General features: G+C 34.1%; 1 protein-coding gene across 3 annotated transcripts in view; it reads right to left on the bottom strand.

Moving 5' to 3' along the window:
* LOC110448379 (adhesion G-protein coupled receptor G6-like) overlaps window positions 1–12211 on the bottom strand; it is a 66546-nt gene that overhangs the window by 34654 nt on the left and 19681 nt on the right. For all 3 annotated transcript variants that reach the window (XM_021494578.1, XM_021494576.1, XM_021494577.1), the window contains exons 4-8: window positions 11646–11717; window positions 10477–10548; window positions 9290–9361; window positions 8825–8991; window positions 8365–8474 (exon numbers count right to left, since the gene is read on the bottom strand). In XM_021494578.1, coding sequence (XP_021350253.1) covers window positions 8365–8474; window positions 8825–8991; window positions 9290–9361; window positions 10477–10548; window positions 11646–11717 — 493 coding nt within the window. The remainder of the gene's footprint in view (window positions 1–8364; window positions 8475–8824; window positions 8992–9289; window positions 9362–10476; window positions 10549–11645; window positions 11718–12211) is intronic.

The raw sequence follows: 12211 nt of genomic DNA on the forward strand, positions 1-12211 counted from the left end.
GGCTATCCGGAAGAATACATGCACCGTACTAACTGCTACGGCAGTTATTTTCTCCTTTGAATACTGCCCACCTGCAATAATGATTCCGTAACGTACTCCTTGCGCTATCTTTTGACCATTTGGCAACTTTTCGTTTCGTAGCTGACACGGTACAACACTTTTCTTTCGCTTACTTCACACGGCCAGTCATTTTGTTTACAAAGAAATGGTGTGCTATGCGCATGCGCCAGTAGAGGGAAATCCCTGAACAAAACGTTGGTCAGACAGGTAGAAATACCGATGATTTTCTTAGATTTAATCATTTTTATGAATCTATTTCAGCCAAATCCGATCGTTATTTTCCATAAGGAGTCTCACTTGATATGTTTATGTAGTATTTGAAAAAAAGACAAAAAATAAAGTTACTTCACCGTGATGCCCCTTTAAGATCACGATGTCGATTCTTGCATTTATTTATTTTCTCTCCGTTTTTCAAATATGCATCATTCTTAAACTATATATATGTAAAATGTTTTCAACTTGGTTTTTATATTGAATTCTTTCGTTAAAAAATAAGTAAACTAAAAGTTTAATCCGGGTGACAATGGTATAAATAGACTTGATGGTACTCTTTACTTAAATACAACTGGAGTAAAATAGACAAAACATTTACCTTAGTTCAAATACGTCGGGAGAAATGTGAGCCTTAATTAAAATCAATACGAGCAGGCATTAATAGAACCAAATTAACAACAAAACCAGATATTATGAAACCCTACAGAGAAAGGAGAGGCTAGATTTTTGGAACTGGTCAACAGTTCATTTAACTCAGTGCACCAACCATAACGCCTCTTTTATAATCCCTGTCGATGTCATATCTACCTGACACATGTTTATTAGCTAGCAACACCCTACGACACATTGAACTTATCTATTATTATAAGCTGTCACACACTCATAACAACATTTTCATTTGTTTGATTATGATCACGATGAGGACGGTGTTTGTGATATTGACTCGGTCTTAATATATTTTTTAGAAATAGTAGGTTAATATTCATTTTATGACGTCATTTCAATGGTAGCGACACAATGCTTTCTGCAAAATGCAGTATTTTTTTCCTGAAATTTCACACGTTTTATCATTGTTAAGGATTTAAACATTGTTAAGCGTCAAATATAACAACTAAGGACTTTTATTTCGGCGAATTTTCGATGAAAAAAGTCTTTCTCAGGTTCATATAACCACATTATCACCTCAACAAAAATCATTCATTGATAAACAGAGGATATTTAATGGTGTCGTCATTAATAACAAATATATTTCACGAGTGTGGCTAATATTTTGATATTTTTTACTCGTGTAAAATATCAAAATATTAGACACACTCGTGAAATATATTTGTTATTACTAAAGACACCATTAAATTTTCTATTTATTACATTTTTAAAGCATAAACATAAACAAAAATGTAATGCATTAAAAAAGGGCAGGAATCAGGAGCGTAATAATTAGCACCATATCCTAATGACGTCACACTTGACAACAAGGCTGCAAGCCATTTTGAATGGGATACTCAACGCAATTCCGACGTTTTCTGCTATTTTCTGGTATAATTGCTTATAAAAAATGTTATTAATTGTATATTAATGTAAATACTTATGTGTGTGTACCAAACATTTACCATAACAGCCACTTATTCTGCTATCGCTTCATTTGAATCTGAACAAAAAACGTTGCCTTTGAATGCAGCGAATAGAAGATGCCGTTATGATTGGTCAATATCAAAAATATCACTTTTGATATTTGTCACAGTGTGAAAGATATCAGTTTTATCAAGTTGATAAAATCCAATATTTCACTGGCAAAAATGTAATAAATGTTTTATCCAACCTGTTTCTTTAAATGACGCCAAAATTGAAGTCAGACATTGCTGCTTTCAAAATAAAATACATTCAGTTTATGTTATTATGTTGAATACTTTTGAGAAATTGGTAATCAATTAGTTTACATTCATAAATCTCTACCGTTTTGAAACACGTTTTCTACCTCTAAGACATACCAGCATTTTAAAAATATTTGCCTTAGTTTGAAAGGCAGTCCTATAAATTATAAATACAAAATCGTAAAACATGTGTTGGATAAATTGTGCTGAATTTGAACAAGGACAGTGCTATATCATTGAAAAAGTGGGTCTGTAAAAGGATCATGGTCATTTCACGACATTCCTGAAAGTTCCATGAATCGATCTGGTAGTTTTTGACAGGATATCGTTGAAAAGAAATTACTACACAAAATTCACGCCTGCTCTATCTTTAAACGGCATTTGTCCCAATGCTCCCGACATTCTTCACGAAAGTTCTTGTTAATAATTGTATAAATTACAGGATTTGCAGCATTGTTAAGATAAAACAGATGCATGAAAAATGTTTCCATCGCCTTTCCGGTCTCTGACTGGCCGGCCATATACGACGGCGCGAATAACCAGCAAAACCTGATTACCCAGAATGGAAGCCAGGAGAGCAGGAACACCGCCGTCACTAAAAACAGGATTTTCGCCGCCTTTAACCTGGCCTTGTTACACTGTATACTCTCGTCCTTCCATTTCAACTTATCCTTTCGGGTCATTCTCGCAATTGCGTAGTTTTTCCTTCTTTGATGATTTACTGAGCTGACCTTGTTGTCTTTCTGAACATATTTATTACAGTTTTTCAATATTGGCTGGTGTATCTTCTCTGTATCCAAATCCTTATATACACTCGCTGTGAACATGCTGGCGGTTAACGAAACATTCTCGATTGTTGACACAGAACAAATATCCGAAGATCTCGACAAGACCAGTGAGGGACTACCTATACCATCCTTACTTGTACTGCCTTGGTCTAACGAGGTTAGGAACGATCTTTTGTTTGCATATTTTTCGTTCTTTTTCGATGAATCAGTGACCAAGTCTTTGGGAGAAACAAGTCGTAAGCGGCGTCGATAGGCTGTACGGGCAACACTGAAATACAGTATCATCATTCCTAAAACAATGACGCTAAAGTTTACAAACATAACCATTCCAAATGAAGCCATCGACAGTGACCCTTGATAAAGATCACTGAAGTCGCATACATATCCTTTGATAGTTCCTTGAACCGGAGTTGGTACTTCTATCATCCTCTTTCCGTAAAACTCAAGCAACGGTAGACTGACAACTATGCCTATTGCAAACGTTGCGATCAAAATACTCGTGGAATGTTTCTGATATTTTAGGAACTGAAATGGTCTGCAAATGGCAAGATACCTGTCCACGGCTACCACAAGTAAAACGATGGCGGATACGGACAATATGGAATGAATCAAAAACTCGAACAATTTGCATGTCAATACCTGTTGTTGGTTATAGCTGTTAAATAACTTGGATATAACGTAGGGATGAATAGCCACGCAGGAAGTTAGATCTATACAGGCCAGAGTGATTACGAAGCAGTTGGCAGTGGTTCGAACCTTACGAACGCTGTATATCCAGATCACAATCAGGTTACCGGGGATACCTATTATCATCAGAAGACACATAAACGATAGCAAGGGAACACTCCGTATAACCATTTCATCATTTAGCTGGTCGATTGTCTTTTTCCAGCAAATAAAATCGCATGAAGCAAAGGAGGAATTGTTGCTAGTATTCATTATGATAAATACAATTTTTCACGAACATCTGAAATGAAAAGAAAGTTTTTTTATAATTGTATGTGATAAACTCAAAACCCATCATTTTTTTTACAATTATCCGTTTTCTGATGGACGTTTCAATATCCTTATTTTATTTTATTTTTAATGAGATTTTTCAATTAATATTTCATTTTTTGTTTACTGTAAAAAATTTATTCAGTTTTTTGTTTGCTACGGTATTAAAGCATTCAAAGTAGTTAAGGTAATAAAAACATACTAAAACACTGAAATATCATAACCGCCAGATCACATAAGACTAAAACAGACTTACCGGAGAATATCAATGAAAAACATTTAAGCTGTATTACTAGCAATATCGCAGATACGTATAGAACTAACGTTCGGTTATGTCAGAATACCATCAAACGGTTGAAGATGATGTAACAGAAATGAATAATGTTATTCCTGAAGTATTTTGCCGAATAAAGTCATAATAAATCACAATGTGCGCAGGATGTTTTTGGCTTCCTATGAGGATCAATGGACATCTACAAAATGAATTACTTTTCTACGAGTATGACTTTTGTTCATAAAATATCAACACTGTCTTAATTACAAAGGTTTTTTCTAACCTTTCACATCATTATCATTCCACGAAAAAAAGAGAGTAAATGCCTTTATCTGGATAACTGATAATTCCATGTAGTTTTGCGTTGAGGTTTCTCAATATTTCAGGACACTAGTATCTCATCTTAGTGAGCAGATGATGTATCTTCTATGCATCATAACAAAACACTTTTCCTAGAAAATATCTATTGACATTAGAACGTATGAATTCCAACTTACCAACGTTTAGATGTCCAAATAACGGTAATGTATTTCCTTGTACACCTTTCAATTAATCAAAATCAATCACCGACTCCAACTTCCGAAGAGCCACAGGATATAAGTGCGTGCGGCATGGCAATCATCACGGTAGGTATGTCATCGCTTGGAGCGTTCGCGGCGTTTTCAATATAGCCTTAGTAGTAACGAGCGATCGATAACGGGCGATTCCTCTATCAATAGAGAACCAATCGCGTTCCCTTACTATCAGTCATATTGCGTATACATCGTGTATTTGCTAAACCACTGGGAATTGTCTCTGATCGTATCGTCAACTGATGTTGATATTAAACGCTATTGTTCATACTGACTACAAATCACTGAAAATGTAATACCTCTTGAGAGAGATACTATGATACTCATAACGAGAGATCTGAAAGCTGATTCTTATCTGCATCTGAATGGACATAAGCTGATTCAATTGTATGCATATTGTACTATTGAAAACAGTTGTTCGGCTTCCTGTATCGAGTGGTATAGGTGCAATCATTTGTTAATGTCTTCTGTACATCTTTTTTAGATATTGGTTGGTGGAGTATGTCGGCAGGTTTTTAGCCCCAACAGTTTTATAAATTGCCACAGTAATATCCTTTAAGAAGTGGAACGAATCTGCATACACACTCTTTACTCATTATCAATTTCATATTTACCAATGCTCCTATCAACGCTTTGAATTGCATTTAGTTAAGAGGGCTTCCTTTTCCCATTTGTATTTTGAATGCAGTTTAGACAAATACGGGTTTCCAAGATTGTTTTTGTTTAACTCCTTGCATTACAGATGAGTCTTAGCAGTACAAAACAGTTTAATGGTGAAGTGTACTTCAAATTGTGCATGCTGTTTCACTATCACCTAATTTTATGTGTTTCAAGTGTCTTACGTTTGACATTTCATATTTGTGTTTCAATTTGTATTGTATTTCTACTGATTATTTCATTTAGAAAGTCGGTAAACTCTGCTTATGGATCATCAATGCCTGAGGTTGGCCGTAAACTTCAAGTTGGAAATTTATTCCTACTTGGTTTACATTAATATACTAGCTTACAATATACCATACTAATGGAAAAAAGTAACGAAACTTTAATTGTGGCTTTACACTTCCCCTATTTGTCAGTATGATTGATCCTCCGGGTGACAGAGAGGTATCGCCACAAATTGGTGTATGTCTACAAAGCATAACCTTGCTGTACGTTTTTATCAAATAAAGACAAAATTCAGGCATCTTGCACCTGTTATAAACTTGAAAACCATTCAAACACGAACTCCTGATCTGCACAGATACAATGCACAACGAGTTAGTACAAAAACCAGTAATAACCAGAATACGGCGGACGTCTGTGGTTGTGAGAGGAATTGCACTTATTTTGCAGTTTGGTGTTCATGCATCAACCATTGCCCATTTAGTTAGACGTCGAAGACACTCTGGACGTTAACAACCCGACCCAGAAGAAGACGTCCATGCATAATGTCTGGACGTCAAGACAGAGCGCGAGAATGTCTCATACCCGGAATCGTTTTCGGGACTTACAGCACTAAATCAGCCAATCAGCAAGTGTTACATACGATTGTAATCCCTACCTTTTTTCCCCCGATTAAACACAGTGCCTCTGGATAAGTTAAATGGGTAATTGTTGACATATTTTTCATTGAATGAATTCTATAGATATTTAACTTTAAATAAACGTATAGTTTTAGTAGATTTTAATAAATGATGGCGGATTGATATGGGGTCAAAAGTAAGGGGGTGTTCCCGGTCCACTTCAACGGTTTGGCTTGTAAACGTCTGGTTGTCAAAAGCAGACACCTGTAGCACTCTTATATGCCACTAACCTCGCCAAAAACGTCTTTTGGAGCCTTTTTCTGGTATGGATCTATAGATATAGACAGTTGTCACTAGTGCTGAACTTCAAATATAAAAGCTATTAGCTCAAAAGCATAGTAATAACACATAGTAAATGAGGTAAACGGCGAACAATTGGTAATTGATATTCATGGACGCCGAGTGTGCCCGAGAAGTCGGTTGAACCGCTCTTTACAAATGCTCGAATAAGGGTAAAATTTTCAACCTTAATTTTGCATCGATATTAGAAATATTTTATTCAATATAGTTCTAGGTCGTTAAATACTGATAATTAATCCTTGGAAATGCTTTAATTAGTTTTTTATCAGTCACAACGGCCCAAAAAAATCACAAAGTTTTTTCGAAATTGAATCAATGTTACCTTACTAATTTCAGCTTATTTTAGCGAACTGAAAATATACATTACTAGAATTAAAACAGAGCAACGCTTTGATAATCTGTGAACCAACAATATCTGTAGTAAAAAAATATACAAAAAAATAAACGAGCACAATGATATGAAGCGCAATATTATGAAGCGAAAAGCGCTTCAAGAAGTTACCGCTTAATAATGTATGTTAATAGTTTACTTTTAGTCTGAAATTCATTGTTTTGTTATTTATATGTGCATATACACAATTAAAATTAGATATTTCTTTAATGTTATTTTTATTTATTGATTTATTTAATATCATTTTTTATTTTTATTTAATATCTACGTGCTTCACCAAACATTACGTGACAAAATAACGCAGTTCACCACAGCATGGGACATAATGTGACATTAAAAACATGTCATAAACAGAACGAAAGGATGTTAATTTATTCGTTTGTGTGAAAGTTCTTTTACAATTAGCAATATATGAACTCAAATAGATTCAAATGAATAATAGTGTCAATCATGCTAATTGATGCTAGTTCGTCAAAAGTGAAACATTTCAAATGAAAAATAATATTACATTCAAGATAGACGCATGGTTAATGCAAAGGTGGTTTTTTTTTAAAGAATGACTAAGGGCCAATTAAAACATTCGCGATCACCACTTTTATCTTGTGTATCACGTATTATTTCATATGATTAATCTTATTTAAAATTGTATTTTCTTCGTGTAATTTATAAACAATATTCATTTATGACCATAACAGGTTTTGTTGGTGGGAATACCGGAGAAAATCACCGACCTGAGGCCAGTACCTAGCGACTGCCTCGAACGAACAACCCAGGGGTATAGGGCTATCAATCGTATATACTACAGACTTTACAATATTCGACTCCTTGATAACGTCACATTCCGGATACTCGGCAAACTAAACCCTGTGCAAAAATGTCACGTTTCGTAGTAACAACAGCCTACCTGTCACGTTTCGTAGTAACAACAGCATACCTGTTGTGAAGCAAATGTTTATAACAAACTTATTATTCTCTTAACAAGCATTTGTCGCAAGTCTATTATCATCATTACTTGTACGGTATTTCATTGTCAATGAATTAAATCTCAAATCCTGTCCACAACTAACTAAAAAGAGAATTTATCGCACAATCACTCAAAGTCTAGTTTTAGTCAAGAAACATGTACAACGTTCATTTTGTACTAAATGCACTTCTCTTCAAAGAGTAAAGTACGACACACACAAGTGGAAGAGCCTATAGAATTTTATGATTGATACTGTATCCTAAATATTAATCATACTGCACTATACAGCGGTTCGTTCTTCAAGAAGCATTGGTAAACATCAAACAAATTAATTACATTTAACATATTTAAGTAAAATTCCTTATATACCAGTTGATTTTTGGAACAAGGTTTAAAACATATATTTGCGAAACCTAGTTTTACTGCCAACATTTTTTATTTGAAACTATATAGGGGTTTGGAAATTAGGAAGGGAGATGTTCGTTTAAACGGACATTCTTGAAAGACGGTTGCAGGGAGCTAGGTGCCAAATGAAAAGGGAGAATTATATCGGGGTTTATTGGATGTAAATTAAATTGAACATGGTACTTACTTTATCTTCAGTTAAACACTGTACTGTAGTTGTTGTTTCGTCACATTCCCTATCACTCTTTTTCCGGGAACAACCTTCACAATCAATACCCTGATTGAAAAGATCCTGTCCTACAATATGATAGATAAATAAAGTAAACATTAATATTGAGATGTTGTCGGGAAATTCGAATATTATGAAAAGCCCTACTCTCTAAAAGAGCTTCACGCTAAACTATTTAAAAGTTTGTTGTGAGATGACTTACTAGATACAGCTAACAGAAATAGCTAACGCTTATGCTGACAATCACATCCTAGGGAAATAACCATTGCTACTTATAGAAAATATATTGAAATATTTTTAGTACTTAATGAACTATCTAAGAGAAACAACTGTTAATAAGTCATAAGTGCAGTGCATAGTGTTAAATAAAAATTGATCAATTTTAATGAGAAGTATAAGAACTGTTTAATATTCCTACCAGTGCATCCACCAAAGTCAGATACGTCCTGAATTGGAAGATTGTTTTTGTTCGCACAATACGCGTCCAGCACGCTGACGCCAAATGCTGTTGACATGAAGTCGTACCATTGTTTGAACTTCCTCATCTCGCAATCACAAATAAGACCGGTGTTTCCGGTAAAAGCACTGTATGGAAAGATAACAAAAATGTTTAAGTAAGAATATACTTTGTAAGATGTATACCATCAGCTTTAAATATTCATGCTTGCAATGCCTGTGAGGACATGCTTTTTGTTGTTTAGGTCTTTCATTTAACAGTGAGTATGAATCTGAATAAATTCAGACTGTGCACATTGTATGAAAATAATTCACTAAAAATTTGATAAAGGGTAACAATGAAATTCATATATCAGAAAAGGTTCACAAAGAAATGTATTATGATTTATATTATTTGTTTAAATTGTATGAATAGTAAAACACTTGCATCTGGTTGATTTTGGTCAGGGTAACGAAAGAATCGCCAACTACTCTTGAAATCTGGTTATTTGAAAGGTCCCTGAAAGTATAAAGAATCGGCACTAGTATATTTAAACATGACCATACAATTATGAGGCAGGACAACGAGAGGTTTTAAGTAAATATCATTATAAAACCTCTTTAAAAACTTTGTTAAAATAAGACTTGAAGATAAGGCGAAAAGGTCAGTCAACTGTAGCCATCTTTGATTTTGGGTTGGCAAAAAAATTAATCAAATTGCCCATGGGAGGATCCTTCGTGCTTCTTTTCGTTAAAAATATACCCAATGATCTAGAGAAGTTGAAACATTTTGGTCAATAAGAGCACAATGCGAAGAAATAATGATATCTACTCAGTGTCGTCAGAGGAACGTTTATAACCAGCCAGGTTAAAATTAGCCCTGTGGAATTTCAGACGTACTAAATGACACACCAATCTTGAATTTCGAATCTGCCCGAAATAATACTATGTCAAGCCAATGGAAGAAAACAATATACAACGCTCAGCAAAAACCAATCAGATAGAAATTAAGATCTCGAAAGTCACAACAAATCAGAAGTTGTAAAGGAATTTTTAATCGAACTGAATAAAACAAAAAAGTGTAAAAAAACGCGATATTTAGTATAGAAATAATGTCGTACATTTTGGATAGTTACATTAAAAGTTGGATTTAACTCAGTGTGACTCCTACGCAAGTAGTTCATACGTAGTTGGGGTATGAATGCATTTCGATTCGATGGTTGCGAGTACTAATCTATGGGTATCATACAATTGGTTTGGTTTGGTTTGTTTGTGTTTTACGTCCTATTAACAGCTATGGTCATTAAAGGACGTGCCAGGTTTTGATGGTGGAGGAAAGCCGGAGTTCCCGGAATAAAACCACCGACCAACGGCCAGTACCTGGCGACTGCCCCACGTAGGTCTCGATCTCGATATATGGGTGTCATATATCTGCATTTGTCTGGAACTTTTAGAGTGATTTTAAGTTATTTTTAGCAATAAATACCTGTATCTGTATCATGTCATATAAATCAAATCCAAGCAATGTCAAGTTCTCAAATGGGGAATCGATGACATCACAAGACATACTAACTGGCATAGTCAAAATATCGACTTTATATCACGCAAGGAAATAGAAGATTTTCTGATACTTACAGTGTTGCAAGGTTAGACAAATATCGGAACATTGTAGATTCAATCCTTGTTAATAAGTTGTTCTGCAAGTTCCTGTAAAATAATAAAAAATAATTAAATAAAGGTATGCATTAGATTGCTTTAACAATCTGTTTGCAGTAGTTATGATATTTATCAATATCATCAAATATTACGTTTGAGCATTGGATCATAAAGGTAAAATATTTAAAATATATACTGGTAAATATAATTTAGTAGCCGTGCTTGGATATATCCTTCCGCGATATGTTTTCCCGTTTGCTCTGTCTTGTTTTTTTTAATCCCTTTTTCCGAAACGGAGTTAACAAATTTCAAAATATCTTTGTTTTCAGATATGCTTTTCGGAATTGATTGATGTTTTCCATTCCGCCAATATAATACCAAATTTCTTAAACGATATACATCCGATACCTTTCGAATTTCGAAGAAAGCAAATGCCTTCCGAGTGATAAAAAGTTGTTTCATACAGAACATGGATATCCAGAATAAAATATTCCGAATTACACCTATTGCGAATGAGTCAGAAAAAGATTACTTGGTTAATACCAACTCGTAAAATAATAGTTGTAAATCATTTGGTTGTAGTTTTAATCCTAAGTTCATATTCCATGTGCTTAATACATCATGACGAACTCTGCAATGATTTTTTACATATCGATGTAAACCCTGTACATGCTAGACTGTGGCACTGACAAATTAAGTTGTGGTTGGTTACAGTAACTGAAATTTAATTTGCATGGCAATAAAACTGCAAAAACAAGCAACATTAAGAATGGTTCGATTGATGTTAAGGTTGTTTGTTTCCTTACACATAATACTTGTGCTCAATATTAAAATTATCCCCCTTATATTTTTATAAATAATCTTTGCCTACTACTTCACGATTACCTAATAACATTAGTACTTGCGTATTTGAGAAAGTTTCAGATTTATTATCAGATTTAAAATTAAGGTACCAGCTTTATACTGAATCATCTCCTCAATATACAGTACAAGTACAATTCCCCGAAGGGCAAGTGTATAAAAACCCAGTACTAAAACGGTTCTTTGTCGTATCTCTTTAAATCTCAATCCAATATTTATTTGAATATTTTGTAGCTTAACGAAAGCCTATATTATATTTAAATTATATAATAATAAAAGGAACATACAGGGTCCTGAGGCTGTATAGCTGATCAAAGCTTCCACCAGCTATATTCTTGATCCTGTTATCGTTGATATGTCTGAAATAGCATACATTGTAATTACATTTAACTAATAAAAAGACATTTTAACTGCTAAAATAGTTCTAAAGCAAATTAAATTAAAAAGATCCCTGTTCTTAGGGATATTGCTGGGGTCACTGAATATCGCATCCCTTGGTAATGAAACTGTTATCAAATGACGTCGATTTACTTGATACCTTTCTTTACAAACAAAGTGTAATTGAAATTGGATATTTACCAATCGATATCAAGGATATACCTTAGGGTAAACAAGCTCCTCATCAATTTATTTAAGTAAAATAAATAAATAAATAAAATACATACAGGATCTTATATCAGTTTCCATTTCATATGAGAGATATGAAATCAGTTTAAATACTTTCAATTTATCGGGCCCCTGGCGAGCTAAAATGAAAAAAAAAACTCGTGACGAGTTTCATAAATATCATAGGAAATGAAAACCAGTGTAAGATCCTGTTTATCACATAATCAAGATTTGTTGTATTTATGCG

Source organism: Mizuhopecten yessoensis, unplaced genomic scaffold (assembly GCF_002113885.1).
Source record: "Mizuhopecten yessoensis strain PY_sf001 unplaced genomic scaffold, ASM211388v2 scaffold4025, whole genome shotgun sequence".
Taxonomy (NCBI): Eukaryota; Metazoa; Mollusca; class Bivalvia; order Pectinida; family Pectinidae; genus Mizuhopecten; species Mizuhopecten yessoensis.